Genomic DNA, 13,707 nt, shown 5'->3' on the forward strand with positions numbered 1-13,707 from the left:
TCTTTCTTTCCTTTCCTTCCTTCCGTTCTTCCTTCCTTCCTTTCTTTCTTTTTCTTTTCTTTCTCTTTCTTTTTCCTTTCCTCCCTTCCTCTCTCCCTCTTTGCCTCCCTCCCTTCTCTCTCTCCTCAAAGCCAACTCACAGAATAGGCATCATTATTCACATTGTATAGGACAACGAACTGATGCTCCTAAGGTGAAATAATTTTCTCCAGGTCCCCAGGTCCCATAGTGATAAGACAGCTATGATTTGAGCTTGGGACTGTCCTGCCCAAGGCCCAGGGGCCCTTCTCTGTAGAATAACAAGGAGCTGGTACTGAGTACATACTGAGGACAGTGGCTATGTCAATTATTTCTTTTGTGATTGATATAGACTTAGAGGGTTAGATTATAATGGCAAGCAGAACCCCCAAGTAGGGCTGAGAGCTGGACACAGTAGCTGATAGCTATAATCCCAGCTACTCAAGAGGTGGAAGATTGCAGTTCAGGGCCAGGTCTGAAAGTCTAGTAAAACCCTATCATCTCAACAAGCAAGCCAAGTGTGATGGCATATGTTTGTACTCTCAGCTATGTGTGAGGCAGAGGTAGGAAAATCATGGTCTACAGCTGGCCCATGTAGAAAAATAAGGCTAGGCTCATCTCCCCCGCCCCCCCCCCCCCCCCAGCAAAACAGAGCTGGGCATGGTTTAAGTGACAGAGCACCTGATTTCAAACTACAGTACTAGGGGAGGGGGAGATGGAGGTAAGGCCAGTATAATACTTTTCATCTGTGCATGCTAAACTTTTACACAATGGAATGACTAGGCTTGAATCCTAGTCCTGCTCATTATTAGCTGTATGACTTTATCATCTAGTAAAAAGGTTGCTACTACCAAGGCATAGACATGTTTCCATGGGTGTAATGTAACTGGTAGTTCTAAACTGAATCCATCCAGTTTGAAACAATGAGACTTGAATTTAAGAACTTCCTGGGACTGTAAGGGGATGTGGATTCTCTAGTCTCAAAATGAGTAGGGGTCACCATGTCATAAAAGTAGGGCCTTACTCCTCCCACATAACTGCCACTTGCAATCATTCATTCATCACAAAGTACAACAAATCCCACTCCCATCTCCACCTGCCTTTTATTTGAAATGTCAATTTTTAAAGAGTGGAGAGGTTGGAGACCCAATTTAACAAGCACACTGAAACATTGTTTATTGCCCCCATAAACATGGCTTAGTGAGAATTACGGACTTAATCAGAGCAAACTTATCTCCCGGTGAAAAGGAACACTTTAAATTTCAGAAATGGCACCTTCACTGTGAAAATCTCTTAACTTTTCAAACAAACTACAGGGGGTCTTAAACATACAGCAGTAAAGGGACAGCCATTACTGTGATTTGTCCTGCCCAGGAGCCTCTGAGCCCTTAGGGTCCACGTCACCTTTACATTCTAGGAAAAATATCTAGAAAATCATATTCCAAACACATGCCTAAAACACTCCAAAGGTCTGCAGTGGGATGTAAGACCTGTCTAGACGCTGGAGGCCGCCCATGATAAAGGACTGGAGTCACTAGAACAGGGTTGTTTACCAATGGCAATACCAAACAAACTCACCTCACCTTGCCTAGCCTCATCTCCTGGGTGTACCAAGAACCATTTGCCAAGAGAAAGATTTTGGTGATCTGCTTTTTGGAAGAGAGGTACTCCATAAATCCAAAAGGCTCCTAAGTGGTTCTTGTGGGGACTTTTTTTTTTCTTTTTACAAAAAATTACTTCCGGAGGATGAGGTCCTGTGAACCCCAGCTTCCCAATCTGAGGCTTCATTAGGGCTGCTCCGATCATTGCAGGAAAGGTTTTCATGGGACACCCCATTCTGAAGAAAATGTATCAGCCTGGCTGCCAGAGGCAGGAAAGGGAGCAGATATAAAATTTTATTATTTCAATGCCCCAGTAGCAGCCAGAGGGACTTAATGAAATTGCCAAGATTTACAACCTGAAACAGCTATTGCACAGACAGATATGGTTAAGGGAGCTGTGCCCTCTGACCTTTCAACCCTTTGATCCTCACACGGCAGGTGGCCTGGAGCCCCCTCCTGGGCATCTTCCCTCTCTTCCGACACTGCCCAAACCTTGATGTGCAATAAGCATGACCTTACACAGGTGACTCTCACAGAGCTGATCACCAGCAGCTGCTGCTAATGGGATACCCAACTAGCTCTGCCTGGAGATTGTAACTTTGAGGTGGGGAAGAGAAGTGGGTATACTTCAGTGCAGGGAGCACTGAAACAAAGCTCACTGATTTGGCCCCAAGTTCAGTTGTCTAGGAAAGCATGATGTTACCAAACCTGGCCAGAAGTAGAATTATGTTGTCCTCCAATTTATACTTTAAGGTTTAAAAAAAATCACCTTTTAAAAATCACAAATCTAAAAAAATAATTAAAAAAAATCAACCTCCAAGTCTTAAATGTATCTCTCAGAACTTCCCCAAAACCATGTGCAACAAATTTATACCAATGAAAATCAAAACAATTTTTGGAAACCTAAAATTGACTGTTTTCAGTTCCATGAAATTTCATTTAAAAAACCCCATATGCCAAAATGTCCAAATTCTCTTATTTTTAAAAATTGGGATGACTTCCAAAAATCATAGCTATCTTTTTCTTTCTCCCCCCCCTTCTAAAGCTAGAGATTGGTAATGTGCATATGTACTTATCATGCTTCATAATTTAACCCATTCGGTCAACATGAAATATTTGCAGTCAAATGTTGAAGAGAAAAGAACTAGATTGATTGTCACTGGATTTTCCAAAACTATTGGCTGTCAGGCCCCCACATTTAACATATTCTCAGGAAGCATCCAGTAGTCTAGGCAGCCCCAGTCTGTACCTTCGGTTTTTGTCAGATTTTTTTGTACCTTTTGGCTTATGGAGGGAAGCATTTTAGGTAGGACACACAAAGCACTCCATGAGATATAGGTAATTTCCAATCACAAATAAAACTTTAGTGACTGTTGATCATACTTCAGAACTGCCTTGAGCCCATACCTATGTTTCTGAGTAAACAGGATGGTAGCCCCAAGCTGCTTCTACAAAGACCTAGGCTTAGATCATGCATGCCCAGATAAGCAGGCAAGAAAAAAAAATTCCTCCTTTTATAGCCTACATAGCAAAAATCCTACTATGCAACTTTAAATTCATTTTGAACTCAGTGGAGAATCAAGTGATATGTAAACAGGAGGTCTATGGATTCCAGTTTTAATTACATTTTCCTCTGTGCATGTTTAACTTTAGTATAGAGATCAGTTTATAGAGAAAGCTGGTTGGTGGAGAGGAAGAGATATAATTACTATATCACAGACTGACCACAAACTCTTAATAGGCTATCTTCTTGAAGTGCCTATTGGAAATATTATTAATAATAATATCCACCATTGAATAATAGCCTGCTAATATGCATAGCACTTAGCCATCACCCCTCGGGGGAGAGGGGACTCCATTTTGCTGATGGGGATGGAAAGGCACAAGCCCACAGAAAGTCAGTCATTTGCCCAAGTTACAGAGACAAATGATAGAGCTGGGATTCTGCCTGTTCCCATGCCCAGGGTCTACTCACATTTTTTCATCAAAAGCAAAACACAAAATAACATGTAGTAATTTGTGTAGAAAATGCCAGATTTCAGCTTGCTTACACATTGCCCTGGTCCATTTAAAGACCTTCCGAATCAATTATTTTAGGTCATTAAGAGGAAGTTTAATTTGGTTGACAAACACCCCTACTGTGGTGACCTAGCATATCAACAGTAAATGCCTGATGGTCACAAACTCATACCATGAGTCCTTGAGCATGGTGTTAAACAGAACCACATGTGCCCAGATCCCAAATGGGATTTGCCTAGGCCAAGGGTACCGCTCTTCAATCATTGCTGCCATGTCTAAGCTCCCACACGGCCTCGGTCACTCCTAAGGAGTTTATGAAAAGAAGCCACAGAGACTCACATGGGTTCCTTGAAGAAAAAGATAATTTAGAAAAAGTCAACCATTGTAAAATAAAGACTGACAAGAAGTGCAGAGTTAGGTAGAGGAGTCAGTTAGCTCTTCTGAAGAAATAGATTCCAATTCCACACTCATGTAACACTTACTACCCATGAGGGGAACCAATGTGGGTATGTACCAATATTATTTCCTCCATTGTCCTTCATTAAAACCTTCTATGAAATGAGGAATCTAGTCCACAAAAGAGAAGAGGAAGACTCAAAGGAAGTAATACATCCTTGTAAAACAGGCCCCCTCCCTCTCACCATTTAGGCTGAAGTACTACACACATTGATAGACCCTTACTCAGGGCTGGGGTTAATATCTGTAATATTTGTAGTTGTTTCTAGCAAGCAGGTCCCAAGAGCAGCTTTGTACAAGTAGACAGGCACATGAGGAAGTCACCTGTCCCTGTCCCTGGCTAACCTGATTCCTCTGGTCTAAGCAGATTAGGCATGAGGCAGCTAGAAGCTGAACCCAAGGCTGGAGGGAGCCATTCTATTCTGCTACAGGTCTCCTGCAGATGACTGTTCCTTCATCGGACAGGGATTTGATTCATTTAGGCATCTCTTGGTAACAATATATAAACTCTGAATTTTCTCTAAAGTCAGTTTAACTTTGCTAAATAGGTTTTAGTAATAATGACCTGCTACGAGATGAAAGGAAAATCGAATAACAAGGATCACGTGTTTCATTGGATTCCCCTAATAATCACTCATTTCATTCATCTTTTTCCACAGTGGACTAGGGTCTAGCATGTCTTGCAAGAGAAGTCTCTGTCATGACAAATTAGACTAGAAATGAATGACTGCAGGAGACACTTGACTCAGCCTGGGGTAATTGTTCCCTGATTACATACTACTGGGGCTTTAAGTTGTTTCAATATTAACTAATCTCAGCATTAAGACAAGTGGCATTTTAGAGTGATACACACTTGTGTGTGTGTGTGTGTGTGTGTGTATGTGTGTGTACTATGGTCTCAACTTAGGGCCTCATGTTCTCATTTGTCCTTTTCATTCAAGGTTGATGTTCTACCTCTTGAGAACCAGTTCCAGTTTGGCTTTTTTTGCTGATTAATTGGAGATAAGAGTCTAATGGACTTTTCTACCCGGGCAGAGTAATGCAGATTACAGGAGTGAGCCACTAGTGCTCAGATGAGTGATATTCAGTTTGAAAGTAGATGTCACCATGAAGAGAGAGTGTCCATGGGGAAATCTACCAACTGAACCCAGGGCCTGAAGAGATGCAAGGTGAGTAGTGAGTTGTGTTTGAGCTCTGAATTCCCTGGTTGTGGGAGCGACTCTGCTGACTGCACCACCTCATCCCAGGGAAACGTAGGAAAACAGGCCACTGTCCAAACAAAGTTATATCCAGGATTTCAGGGTTTCAATGACAATTTTTTTTTTTTTGGTTATGGGGCTGGAATTCTGGGAGCTGTCCCTGAGCTCTTCAGCTCAAGGCTAGTGCTCTACCACTTGAGCCACAAAGCCACTTCCAGCTTTTTCTGCTTATGTGGCACCGAGGAATCAAACCCAGGGCCTCATGGATGCAAGGTAAGCACTTTACCACTGATCTACCTTCCCATCCCTCAATGACAATGTTTGCCTCTAATTTTTATCAATTCTATGAATGTTTCACATACTTGAAACAAGCTCTCCACATCCAATGTTCCAGTTAATCTTCACAACTCCTTGAGATGACTAACATTTTACAGATGAGAGAACGGAGCAGTGTAGCATCTAAGGAAGTGTGCCCTACCGCTAGTGTATTTTAATACTGGCTTTGCAGGAATCAAACTGCGGGTCCTGAGCCCTTCTTTACTCCAAACACCAACACAGAGTGCAGATTCTGCTCAATTCTAGAGAGCCAGGCATAATCACGTAGCCTGAGGGACAGTGCAAGGAGTAGAAACACCTTAACAAAGGAACTCAGTGCAAACAATTTCCCCTCACAGTGGCTTGGCTCTCCCATAGGCAAATGTATCTTCCATTTCTTAGTGTTTCAACAATGCTCAAGTGAAAGCCAAGTCCGCAGCATCATGTGTGGCACACTAAGCAAAAGTCCAAAAAGGTCAACCTTCTCTCCTCCTCCCCCTCTCTCACCCAGGTTCTCCCCATGCCTATACTGTAACCACCAGGTAGGACTTTGCACATGTACATTGCTTCCTTATCAAGCAGGAACAGGAATTATTTAGCGACCAACAATAAATGTCACATGGAATTTCTCTTCTTGTGAGGACACATGCCAACCACCATTTATATACAAATATGGCTATATAGCTCAGAGATTTGAATTAGCTGAACATTAACAAATGCTAACAACACCTTACTTCTGCCTACTTGTGGAGTTTCATGAAGCAGAAAGATGATACAGTGAAAACAAGGAACACTATTCTTCACTAACTGTAAATAATATGCCTCTATATACATATAAATTATACTCACACACATATGCACATTCTCATATACAATTAAAGACTTCCTAATGTTAGGACAAATATGAAAAGAAACAAACCAGTTAAGATAGTGCTGATTCACAATTAAAAAAAAAAACAAAAAACCAGAAAACTAGAAGTGGTGCTATGGCTCAAGTGGTAGAGCATGAGCCTTGAGCTGAATTGCTCAGGGACAGCTCCCAGGCCTAGAGCTCAAGGCCCACGACTGACCAAAAAAAAAAAAAAAAGAGATCTTTCATGTGATTGTTTCTAACTTATTTATAAGATTATGTCTTTGTTGCTTTGTATGTCCCTCCCCCATGGTATAACCCCTGCTTTCACTGTATATGATGTTGGTATATGTGGAGGGGAAGGGAAAAAACAAATTGTAAAAACAGGGATACAGGAGGACCCATTGCAACAATGAGATGTACAAGTTGTTATGTCGAAAAACAAACTTTACAACTTTGGTGGGGGGGATGGGGGGGAGGATGCGAAGGGATGGAAAGGGGAGACAAAGGAGGAGGCTACAATGCTTGATAAGAAATGTACTCATTATCTTGCCCATGTAATTGTAACCGCTCTGTACAGTATTTTTACAATAAAAAAATAAATAAAAATAAAGCAAAAAAAAGTGCTGATTCAATTGTCAAAAATTCAGGTTCTTTGAAATACAAAATAAAAGAATTAGTTTTTCTTTTTCTGTAATAAGTGAATCCTGTTATTTTATGTTAAACCCCGATAGTGAAGCAGACATGAACACACGCGACTTCTGCGTCCAGAGAACAAGATGAGCTTAGATTTGGCACCTGGATGCTGTGGCAGAATGGTGGCTCAGTACTGTTCCAAGCACTTGGTCTATTTGCAAAAACAAGCTTCCAGGGGCCTATAGTTAAATCTTCCTAGATAAATGGCAATGAGAAAGAGAGAGGAATGCTGGGAGCCTGGCCTGTCTCACCAAATATCCATCACTTACCTCTTGCTATTACACTGAAAGAGAGAGCTGACTGGGGGCCTGAAACTGGGTCCCTGGGTCTCACTCAACCTGTTCCCACTGCCTGGGACTACCATTTAGTATATCATATATATATATATATATATATATATATATATATATATATCCTTCACCTTGGGTACAAAAAAAGAATACCTGGTGCATAAAAACACCCAAAAAGCAGAGGATAAGACAACATCTAGTAAAAGCAGTACTTAAAACCTCAAAGAAAGCTGCCAGTACAAATACCTTGGCCATAACTTGATGGCAAAGGAACCATTTAGAAGCTCAGGCTGGGGACGCTAACACATCTGAATTTTATATACACAGTTTTGGTGTGCAATTTCCTTAAGAATTACCTTGATCTTGACAAATATCAATTTACTTTATTAACATGGTTAAGCAGTTCCCAAGCCTTTTATATGGAAGGACTGGGTTTCTAATGGCCCACAAGGAGAAGGCCTGACCATGTCCCACCTCTATTTACACCCTTCAATGGCTCTCTGTTGCCCTATAAAGTTCAGGCTCTTTAATGCGGCTTACAAGGCCCTGGATGTCCTGGCCCCTCCTGCCTACTTCAGCTCCACTCTCTCCCTTCAGCTCTATGGTCCTGGAAGGCATAGAACTCCTCACAAGTCTGGAGGAACTCTCTGCCTTATACCTCATGGCTTTACAGATGCTGTCCCTGACTCCCCTAGCTTTCCTAAGCCTGATCTGCTAGCTATCAGTCCAGGCATTCTCTTCCATTAAAAAGAAAGCTCTCAACCCTCAAGATTAAAATGAGTATCTCTAATCAGAGCTTACAGCAACTCCAGTTCACCAGTAAGTTTCTAGTTGTCTGAATCTGCTCCCCACAAAACTTCAAGAAAGGTGGAGACTGTGTCATGGTCACCATTTAATATAAAACTCCTAGACAGGCCTCTCAAATCCATACTGTGCAAAGTCCTGCATCCTCTGTCCCTACTATAGGCAGTATGTTGGATAGCCACAGGAGACAGCTCTCAGAGATGCAGGAAGATCTAGAGTCAACGTATGATGACAGTCATATTTGCCTGAAGGTGAAAACTTCTGGTTCATATGCATAGGCATAAGGTACCTATAGCTTTCAAGAAAAAGCAAGACACGCAAAAGAAAGGAAGTGGTGAGGCAAGGGTCTGGAAGTGCATCGATCAAATCCTACAAAAGTGTCATTCTTAACTTTGGTATAGTGCCTGCTGCATTGCAAATCAGGAATAAATGGAGCAGGCACAAACCAATGTTTCTCAAAATCTTTCTATAGGAAAGAGGATGATTCTTGGAATCTATGAGTTTCTAAAACAAATTCAAAGCCATCAGCTTAACAATGTAAATGACTTTAAGCCCAGCAAATAAATAGAAACAGCAGTGACTGTTGACTTGATGAAGCTCTTTGTGTACTAGGTATTGTGCTAGATATTTGATGTGCACTGTCTCACTGGATCCTTCCAGTGATCCCATAACAAAAACTCAGCCATTACTCTCAATTTACAAGTGAGAAAAGAAGAGGCTCACAGGACAATCACTTTATCCAAGATCATCTGAGCAAGAAGTAGGACAATCTAAGCCATACCACCTTGTTTCTGTGTGAGTGGAATTTCATTTACAAGCTTGCCTGAGCCCCTATTCAAAACTGTCACTGTTATTATCTATTGTCTTTCCCTACTCCTTCCTGATCATTCTACCACCACAAGTGACACTGCACACAAAGCATTGTTTGTGAAGCCTGAGAGGAAAATCTTCATTTACAAATAAGAGAAACACTATCTACCAGATACGACCTGGCACCTGCTACCATATATGGCACAGAAGGGGACTGCACAAATGTCTCTTGAACTAAATTGAGATCAGCTGAATGAAAGGAAATAGTCAGTGTGTAATCTGGCCATGTTTTGGGATTTCCTAGCTGCCAACTAACATGATCATTCTCTCCAAGAAGAAGTTAGGTCTATGCCAACACCCTTGGCTATCCTGCTAACTTGCCACTAGCCTCAAATTGCTTAAATGAGAGAAAGATTATCAAAAGGCAGGAGAGAGAATGACGATCAGCTATAAACATGCCACTCGCAAAGGGAAGTGGACTCTCTATAGTGACAAGGTTATCATTTAATACATGTCCATGACATCCCATTTGAGCTTGAAGACTAGAAGTAGGTCTTTTTCTCAAAATAACCTTTTTTCCAATGAGAATAGTAGATTATAATTTATATTTTTTGTGCAACAAATTTGAGTGTCATAAAAATGGTTAAAAAGTCTTCCTATGGTAGCTTTTTCTAAACTTTTATGAACATCTGCCACATTCATTTGAAGTTTAAAAAATTCTGGCACATATGCAAAGGCATAATAAGGTGCCTATAGCTTTCAAGAAAAAATAAGACAGTCAAAAATAAGCCTTTTGCTGAATTGCCAGTAGAAAAACTAGTGTAGTGAGAGGAGATGGGCCTCCCCAACTCCTTCCTTAAAGAAGTCTCTTTGGCCCTAGGTTTGTGCTTCTTCCCCAGGGTTATAGCTCATGTTCCTGTGGGAATCCTTAAGAGAAGCGACTCTAAACCTGAAAGGCATGACACAGCCAGACCAATCCAACTAGTAAACACAATAGAAGCCTCTTAAGTCTGAGCTCAAATCCAGGCAAAGAGAACAGGAGAGAACCTTCTAAAATTTAATAGCATGTGGGCTGTCTGGTGCATGTAGAAATGCTTTTGTTCAGAAGGCTGGCTCAAGGGCGGGGCAACTACTATTTTTGTTTTCCTTTTGGTGCTAGTCACAAACGAGCACAGCAGAGTAAACTCAGTCAATCAATTAGGCCAAAATTTATCTTGGCTAGTGCTTCCTGACCCTCATCAATGAAAGCCCTTCAAAGGTGGACAAACAGACAGACTTGTACCTGTATTCCTAAGTGCAAAACAGTTTCAAGTTTTAGCTTGAAAAAAAAAATATATATATATACTTTGTACTGTATGTTTTTCCACAAAAGGCCTTGCATTACATTGCTTATAACAATGAAAAAACTTGCCTCCCTTGTCTATGCAAATTTACGACATTTGGTTACCTGGGAGAAGTGAGGCCAGTAGGAGAGCTTCTAAATGTGCTCTGAGTGACAGCTTCCCATGCACTCACTGCGCCCTTCTCAGAAAGCTGTGGCTCAGCAATACTGCTTGCTTGGTTGGCATCTGCTAAGAGTGCTGAGGCCACCACAGTGACTCCTGCTCCAGGGGATGATGAAGAGGGTCAGAGAGGCAAACAGCCATAATTCAGAGCAAGAAATTCTATATGTAAAAGAAGACCAAGGAGGCTTCTTGAAGTGTCAGAGAAGGGCACAGCTTATCCAAGCAGACTGGCAATGCAGATCTATTCAGCCCAAGCACTGGTAACAAGCATTTCCGCAGTGATGAGGCCGAAGGCTGGGCTGCAGTGGAGAACCCATGTGGAACTTGAGGGCAGTTCACAGCAAGCATGGAAGGTGGCCTTCTACTCCATGTGGACACTACAGACTAATCCTGCATTCATCTTTATACCTACAGAGTAAATGCTTGGAATAGAGGGGCATTATGAGGTTATCTAATGAATGAACAAGGTTTTGCAAAGAGAAATTTAATGAAGAAGAAGTGTCAATGAGGACAGTGAGGAAAAGGGTAAGAGACACTTCAGGCACCTAGAAAATATTTAGAGAGAATGGGTGAGGAAGAGGAGCGCTCAGCTATGCTCAGTGGGCCCCACTTTGGTACTATTCATAGGGACTGGGGCAAGGAGTGAAGTTGCTCAGTGCTTTATGTGTATTTACACAGCTAATAAATTGCTGGGAAAAGACATACATCAAGGTGAATTTCAATTGGTTCTAGGAACCAATATTCAGAGCGGGGCAGAGCACCATTAGAATCACAGTTGAGAGTCATGGACTCTGAAACATAAGCCTTAAACAAGAGGCCTGGAGGGCAGAGAGAAGACCAGTACTTTAAGGCTAGACATTTGTGAGAGTGCTGACGGTACTGGGACACACAATGCGTCTGAAAAAGCCTGTCCTAGAGCAGCCTGGAAGGCAGGAGAAAAGGCAGGAGGGAATTGTGGACTACGATAGACCAAATAATATTTAGATGAGTGTTCCTAACTTGACAGCAACTGGCACAAAAGGTCCATTAGAAAAGCACTCACTCTGTGGGTGTGTGTGTGTCAGAGAGAGAGAGAGAAAGAGAGAGAGAGAATCTTAGCACTTGAGCTTAGGGCCTAGGTAATGTCCCTGAGCTTTTCCTTGTTCAAGGCTCACACTCTACCTCTTGGGCCACAGTTCTGCTTCTGGACTTTTTGGTGGTTAACTGGAGTCTCATGGACTTTCTGCCTAGGCTGATCTCTATTTGATCTGATCCTCTGATCTCAGCCTCCTGAGTAGCTAAGATTAAAGGTGTGGCCCACTGGCCCCTAGCTTAGAAAGCATTTATTTTTTAGTTTTTTAAATACATCCTCCAAGATATGTAGTCTATAAACTGGGTATTCTATATGCTTTGGGTTAGGTATGGTCCATAAAATAAGTACTGTAGGTGTTTTGAGGTGTGTATAGATCATAAAGTGAATACTGTGTTTTGGACTGGGTATAGTACACAAATTGAGTACTGTATGTGCTCAGGACTGGGTGCAGTGCATAAACTGGGTACTGTGTGTGCTTCGGGCTGAGTGTAGTCCATAAACTGGGTACTGTGTGAGTGTCAGGCTGAGTGCAGTCCATAAACTAGGTACTGTGTGTGCTTTGGGCTGAGTGCAGTCCATAAACTGGGTACTGTGTGTGCTTCCGGCAGAGTGCAGTCCATAAACTGGGTACTGTGTGTGCTTCGGGCTGAGTGCAGTCTGTAGACTGGGTACTGTGTGTGCTTCAGGCTGGGTGTAGTCCATAAACTGAGTACTGTATGTGCTTTGTGCTGGGTGTAGTCCATCAACGGAGTACTGTATGTGCTCAGGGCTGGGTGATGACAGGGAGGGACTGCTAACAGAATGGAGAAGCCACATGGCCATCCTGTCAAATTAGAAATTTGAGCAGATTTCTGTGGTCTATTTTGATCAAGATTCTCAATGTCAAACAAACAGGTTTTTCGATAACCAACTTGTTTCATTTTCGTAAGCACAATAGCACAGTGTGCAACAGTTAGTGGAGAAGCAGGTGGTCCTCGTCGACGTGAAATGAGGGGAACAGAAGAAGAGAAGTAGCACTTCCTTTAAGGCATACAAAGTACCACCACAGGCCGCCATAGCTGTAGCTTTTCTCTAAGAGCTCATCTCCCGTACCACTCAGCCAACCAGCCCCATCCCATTCTGCTCTTGTACAAAGGTCTACCTTGGGGTTCATGTCTACAAACTAAGAACCCTTGCAGAAAAGTCCTTTAAAATAACTGTTATCTAATTGGTACAGCCACACAGAAAGCAATCTGGCATCTGATTCCTAGCTTTGACCAAGCATTTCTACTTTAGGGATTCTATGCTAAGGAAATAAGTCAAAATGCAGATAAAGCCTTATGCATAAAGATGTTCACTAAAATGCTATTTATAACAGTGGAAAAAGTGATAAACAACCTAAGTGTCCAACAGTAGAAAATTGGTTAAGTTGTGGTATATCCAAATAATAGAAATGACAGGTAGCAAATTGTAAATGACTGAGAGTAGATAAAAACATGTAGAAATGCCATAATGTGAAGTGAAATAGACATAAAATTATATATCCCAGATCAATTATGCACATTTATAAAAATATATATTCACAGAATAAAAATGAGAAGACTAGTAAAATGCTAACAGCAGCTCAATCTGAAATAATGCACTGTGGATAGTTTTAATTTATTTCTTCATATTTCTATATCACATTTCCTATAATGAAAATGTAATACCATTACAGTGATTTAGAATAAACATCATTATGAAAATGAATCACTTCCTTGTTCAAACTCTCATAGAACCTTCTCTTCCTGTCTCTCTGTCCCTAACTCACTCACCCTGGAAAATCCACCATCTCCAAGAAAAAGTGAAAGAGCCCTGAACACTAAGGCCAGAGAGAAGAGTCTAAGTCAAATGCTCAGCTCTGTGTATCTGGGAGGGCAATGTACATGAGCTGTTGCTTCAACCTCTCTCTGGGTTGTGCATCCTGAGACTGCATTTTTCTACTTCATAAAGCAAAAGAAAACCCCATGTCAGGCAGTAGAAGGGAAAAGAAGCCAACTTACCTCCATTAAACTTAAATGGATTCCTATGAGGTAGGGCATGGGAGCACTGTG

General features: G+C 41.7%; 1 protein-coding gene across 1 annotated transcript in view; it reads right to left on the minus strand.

Annotated features, from left to right (window-relative positions):
• Nucleotides 1-13,707, minus strand: part of Dennd1a (DENN/MADD domain containing 1A) — a 445,652-nt gene that overhangs the window by 175,373 nt on the left and 256,572 nt on the right. Inside the window, exon 11 of the mRNA XM_013021256.1 lies at nt 13,657-13,702. Coding sequence (XP_012876710.1) covers nt 13,657-13,702 — 46 coding nt within the window. The remainder of the gene's footprint in view (nt 1-13,656; nt 13,703-13,707) is intronic.

The sequence above is a fragment of the Dipodomys ordii genome, unplaced genomic scaffold (assembly GCF_000151885.1).
Source record: "Dipodomys ordii isolate 6190 unplaced genomic scaffold, Dord_2.0 Scaffold55, whole genome shotgun sequence".
In the NCBI taxonomy this organism is placed as follows: Eukaryota; Metazoa; Chordata; class Mammalia; order Rodentia; family Heteromyidae; genus Dipodomys; species Dipodomys ordii.